Genomic DNA, 6,000 nt, shown 5'->3' with positions numbered 1-6,000 from the left:
AAACAGCGCCCAGGCCCTGAGTTCAAACCTCAGGACTGAAATAAAAGAATAACATGCAAAACAGAGAGCTGCTTTTAGACAAGTGTGAGCTGTTGGGCAGTGGTCTGGGATGGCCCTGGCCATTCTTTGCGTGCTCCGTCCTGGATCTCTGAAGTCCAATCTGGGTCTCTGAAGTCCAGTTTTGGTCCCTGAAGTCCATCCTGGGTCTCTGGAGTCCAGTCCAGATCTATGAAGTCCATCCTGGGTCTCTGGAGTCCAGTCCAGATCTATGAAGTCCATCCTGGGTCTCTGGAGTCCAGTCCAGATCTATGAAGTCCATCCTGGGTCTCTGGAGTCCAGTCCAGATCTATGAAGTCCATCCTGGGTCTCTGGAGTCCAGTCTGCATCTGTGGCTCCTAGTCTAACCAGAGCAGCACTGGCTCAGGTCCGTGTGCAGCCGCCTCCACTTTGTACTCCTGGGGAAGGAAGATCCGGGCTGTGGGGGGAGGGGCTGGGCGCGGGTCATGCCAGCACCTCCCTGGGCAGTGCTGACCAGGAGACTGGGTGCTCTTCATCCAGGCCATCCCAGCCGGGGGAATCCTGCCTCCCGTCCTCCTCCTGGCCCGTGCCCTCTTCAGCCTCTTGCTCTTCTCATCCTCATGTGTCCTGCACACTTGATGCTACCTTCAGCTTCTCCTCCCGGACGGTCCTGCAGTTGCCCTCACCCCGTCCCGGCTGGACAGTGGGGTGTTTGCTAAATTGTGCATTGTACTTTCAAGAACACCTTCAGTGGTCTTTCTGTGGGGAGAATCACTCCGGTGTTCCTCACTCGGCCTTTCCATTTTTCTCCTGCAGGCATGGTTGCCTTTCAGCGTTCTGGGATTTTCTGTGTACTTGGGACTGGAATGTAAAGGTCTCAATGACAGCACTTTGTAAGCTAATGTCACTTTGCGATGTTCGCCACCACCGTGGGCATGCTGTAATCTGTGCTCCTTCCTTTTCTTTCTAGAACGAGATCGGCAGCCCCTTGCCCGCCCGAGTTCTCGGCTTCCTCTGGGGGCGTGTGAATGGCCTGCCCCCCCCATGCGTTGTGTCGCATCTCTCTCTTGCTGCTTCGTGTCTGGCGGGGGTTTGGGTGGTTCTTTTGGCCCAGCGCTGCCTCCGCTCTGCGCTCGCCCTTCCCCGGCCCCAGGGTCCGTGTGCTGTGTGGTCATGCCTCCATTTCCTCGGCCCTGCCCTGGACAGAACCTTGGTTGGGGACGGCTGCCTCTCGGCCACGCAGGCAGAGTGGAAGAGCTCTCGCTCCCTGCCCTCGCGATTGAGCCCGGCCAGGCATTGGGGTGCCCTGCACACTTGCTTCCGTTGTTGAGCTTCCCGAGCTTTGGCTGCGGCTCAGTGGTCCTGCTGTCAAAAGCCCGAGCCTTTGCTGTCCAAGCCCGAAGGCCCATCAGTGGTAGCTGCGGGTATGGGAAACTGAGTCCTGGAGACCCTGGGCGGAAGAGATCGGTGTTGGCATAGACCTCGGGATTGTGCAAAGCACCAGGAAAACTCTCCAGAAGATGCAGAAGGTAAGCAAGCGTCTCACTTCTCCAGGAAGCCGCCCCCACGGCGTTGGGCCCTGGACTTCCCGCCCCGGTTTCAATGTCAACGGGTTTTAGTGCATTGTCCTTGAGGAAGTCCTGTGACTGAGACTAGAGCCAAAATGGAAGTCCTGGATGGAGGAGGGACTGCCTTGTTGGAAACATTCTTCGAGGAGTTTTGCGTGTTGATATTTCTGTTTACAGGCAGCTCAGCATTAAAGAGATTTTTTTTTCCCTGAGCATTTTTATTCCGTTCTTTGAGTTGGAATCTGTGAGGTAGATACCTGTGGTTTTCCTGTCATGATCTCTGTTGAGTATCTTGTACGAGCATTCTCGTTGAGATGAATAATAATGGTTAAAAATAAAATAGGTTTTTTTAGCCAGGCCCTTTTAGCCAGGTTGTATCCTCAGATTCTTCTAATTCCTATTCCTAAATACATAACTAATTCAAAAGACACTGAGAGAACAGCTCAAACCTTGGTATTGTGAGAAGTACTGCTTGGCATTCTGATCACATAGTCACCTCTTCTTTTATGGCTCTGTAAGAGACAGTGGCCCCTGCTCTCCTTGTGGGGAAATGGTTCTCTGTGCAGGTGTAAAGGCCCCGTGGAAGGGTCTGCGCTGGGATGCAGCACAGGTTTTGTACGTGAGGAGCAGGGTGAGCGTCCAGGGCAGTCACCAGCCGGCTCCGGCTGTGCCCGGACCACTAGCATAGAGCTCGTGACCGCCCTCCCAGCTCCTGCCACCGACACTGGCTCGCGGAGCGCTGTCACAGCACCTTTTCCAGTAGGAGGAGGCCCTCGGCCCCACTCTCAACTCCAGTTTTCCTTGGTTCTTTGTTTGCATTATACACGTAGTCTCTTTATTGATTCCTGATAGCTGCAGTCAAGTCTCTTAGCCTAATGTCACATCGGACCTTTGAATTTCCATACTCCAAAATGCATTGTAACTCGTTATATAGAAAATGATTTTATTGATAGCTGTGCTAAATAAAAAAGATCTGTATTCGATAGGACGTATTTTTTTTCTATCATCCACCCATCATCTACCTACCTACCTACCTACCTTCTGTCTATCTTTTTGCTTTTTGTTGTTTTGATGCCAGTTTTGGGACTTGAACTCAGGGCTCAGGCCCTATTTCTGAGCTTTTTCTACTATCTGAGCCATAGCTCGACTTCCTGCTTTTTGGTGTTTAAGGGTCTGATAGGCCTTCCTGCCTACACTGGTTTTGAACATCAGTCTTCAGATCTCAGTCTCCTGAGTAGCTAGGATTACAGGTGTGAGCCACCAGTCCCTGCTTTGTTTCTTCACTTCAAGGGCAGAATCTGTGAGGATGTCATATCTTTCTTAATACATTGACGATATTAGAAAGTCGATTTTTTTTTTATTCTTCGTGAGTGTGAGGTGAGACCCAGCCACACTGACAATGGATGTCTGCTGCAAGTCCAGAGACCATCAGCAACCTCACAGGCGTACATTTGCCCACCGAGGCTCCAGATATATATATATATATATAGCTGTGCTGCAATCCAGCTGTCCCTTAGACCTGTGGCAGCTCATCAGCTCGCTAAGCCATGGAGCCCAGAAGCCAGGGTCCTGCCACCACCTGCCTTCGACAGCCAGCTGGGGGATCCCACCCCCCAAAGCAGCCAGTGCTAGATGGCCAACGCCAAGTCCGTGTCCAGACGTGAGTGGGCCACTGCCCTTCAATGGCCTCCGCTGTGTCAGTCCAGGCCTGCGTCCACACTGCTCTCCTGGAGCCCTGTGGGGGGGGGGGGGCGGGGAGAGCACACGAGACTATACAAAGCTTATTTGATAAAACAGAGGCACATAGCAAGTATCTACACTTGGAGATATCTACGTTTTATTCACTGTAGACCTCCCTCAAAAACAAACCCAAAACCAAAATGGAATTTTTTTTTTTTTTTGGCCAGTCCTGGGCCTTGGACTCAGGGCCTGAGCACTGTCCCTGGCTTCTTCCCGCTCAAGGCTAGCACTCTGCCACCTGAGCCACAGCGCCGCTTCTGGCTGTTTTCTGTATATGTGGTGCTGGGGAATCGAACCGAGAGCTTCATGTGTAGGAGGCAAGCGCTCTTGCCACTAGGCCATACTCCCAGCCCAAAATGGAATGTTTTGAAGTCTTTCGGAGTGTTAAAATGGGTAATTGTTTTCATATCTAAAAACAAAAAAGTACAATTTTAATGCTTTTATTTTTCACATTTATGAGCTGACAATATTTTTAATGTAACTTTTTTTTTTAACCTTTAAGCTATGACCCTGTCTTGTTCTTGTTTGCCTTGGTGCATTTTGTCACCTGTCTGTGTCAGAACGCTTACATTCCTTGGAGAGGAGACATCAACCTAATATAAGATGGCAAACTCTGGTTTCTCTGTTTTTTTAAAAAAAAAAATTGAGGGGGGGAATGAGGGAGGAGGTAACAAACAGTACAAAAAATGTGCCCAAGGCCTAACATATGAAACTGTGACCTTTGACAATAAATAGAAAAAAAATAAAAGATAAAATAAAATGAAAAAAAATTGAGTTCCATTTGCAAATATGTGTGAGGACTTTTGGAGTAGAGATATGTATTCCCATTCCATAAAGGGTATGAAGTCCTCACTGTGAATCTCACAACTGTCGGCCCTCAAAATATGGCGCCAGACACAGCCATTACCATCCATGACAATTTCTGTGTCATTCAACTAATGACACTCACCCTCCATCCCCAATGATCGTCTCTCTACCATGTCTACACAAGTAGGCTGTGAACAGAACGTTAACAACATTCACAACCGACATCCGATTCCCCCGGCTCCGCTAGACGTATTCACGTAGCTCAGAAAGAAAAGACCAAATCTGTGCTCCATGTGAGCAACTCGAAGAGAGGACAGATGCAGAAATGAGGCCGCATACTGACATTTTTATAGTTTAGAGGAGCTCTCTTGTTTGAAAACAAACATTTCTGTTTGGCATTTATTTTTATGTGGAGCCGAAGGTTGCTGAATGAGTTATACAAAATTAAGACGATCTCCTTAGCTATTTTTAGTAGTTTATTGATTGCTTGCACTTCCAGCCCCCTTACAGGCATCGTCTTATTTATTCTTTATATCATAGCTTGAGGAAATTAGAGTTATTATTTCACCATGACAGACGAGGACCACTAAGGCCAAGAGGAGTGGATATCCTGCTCCATTTTCCCACTAAGATTTGTGGATTCAACCCCAGTAAGCATTGCTGGGGAATCTGTCCTGGGGCCTGTCCTGCTGTGGCCTCCTAAGTTGGTCACTGGGTGGCTTTGCCTTGCTTCAACCTCAGGCCCCCCCCCCCCCTCCCTCCCCCCAAGCTATTTGACTTTGGGAAGTCTACTTCGTACTCTACCTTCTAAAATATGAATAATGTAATCATGTTAGCTCCTTGTCAGGAGGTTTGTGAAGATTTAATTTAATGAGACAGTGTGTGCCAACCACTTAACAGACTGTCTCGCATATAGAAAATAGCCAATAAATTGTTGCCATTATTATGTAATTTCCTCAAGGTCACCCAGCCAGTGATTGAGCCCAAATTCAGACGCTAGGCTGACTGGGAAGCTAAATCATACTAGAGCAACTCTGTCTTCTCTCTTCTCTCTCTTTTTCCTTTCTGTCCTTTCCATAAACAGCAGCAACTACAAAGCAGAACTCGTTCTTTTTCTGGACTGTAATCCTTCCTGTCAGCTAACTGTACATTTTATTAGCACGTTAGGGCTTCATGGTGCAGAACAGAAGTTTAAGTGTCGTTTTAGTGGCTTAGGGGACAATTTCAAAGTGGAAATTGGAACGCCAGCTCCCTCACTTCCTGCTGTATGGTTTTAGACAACTTACTCCCTTTGTGATTCTTGAGCTGCACATTAAGCTGTTAAATTAGATAAGGAGGTTCTGACAGGCAGCTCATGAGCAGTCGATGATGCAATGCAAGCATGACTAAGGAAAGGAGCCCACTAATGGCTCGACTTGGCGAAGAGTTGGTAGAAATCTAAAGGATCCCTCAAACACACACTCAGTTTGCAAAATCAACAGACATGGTTGGTGAGAAGGGAAGGGTTTCGAGAGGGGTGGAGTCCTAGTGTTAGATGGTCCTTTGTCCCCCAAACCTGCGCGCTTCCTCCATCAGAGCGACTTAACGCCGTAGCTTTGGACGGGGGAAATGTCAGGAGGGATACTGGATGAAGAGAGACAAGGTGTCTGAGGCCAGAGCTGACCCTGGTCTGGACTGGGATGGTCGCGTCCTTAGAAGAAACCTCTGCCTCGGCTGCTGAAGCGAGCGGCACGGGAAGGTGGCTGGAAATGCTGGCAAAGCAGGTGTTGGCGTTGCCAGTTGTTCGTAAATTGTCCTCAGAAGAGAACCCATACGGCAGCTGAGGTTGCGGTCTGAGGGGACCGTCGCCTGCCCGGGGCTGAAGGTT

The 6,000-nt window shown here is 49.0% G+C and overlaps 1 protein-coding gene across 1 annotated transcript in view; it reads left to right on the top strand.

The window, feature by feature from the left end:
* Positions 1-406: 406 nt before the first annotated feature.
* The window catches only part of Mbnl1 (muscleblind like splicing regulator 1), a 78,060-nt gene continuing 72,466 nt past the window's right edge, over positions 407-6,000 (top strand). The window contains 1 exon segment of the mRNA XM_048347235.1: positions 407-1,547. Within this exon segment, the coding sequence (XP_048203192.1) occupies positions 1,539-1,547 (9 nt within the window). The 5' untranslated portion in view covers positions 407-1,538.

Source organism: Perognathus longimembris, chromosome 5 (assembly GCF_023159225.1).
Source record: "Perognathus longimembris pacificus isolate PPM17 chromosome 5, ASM2315922v1, whole genome shotgun sequence".
Lineage (NCBI taxonomy): Eukaryota > Metazoa > Chordata > Mammalia > Rodentia > Heteromyidae > Perognathus > Perognathus longimembris.
Note: the sequence above shows the minus strand (reverse complement) of the source record. Positions and strands in the feature narration are given on the sequence as shown.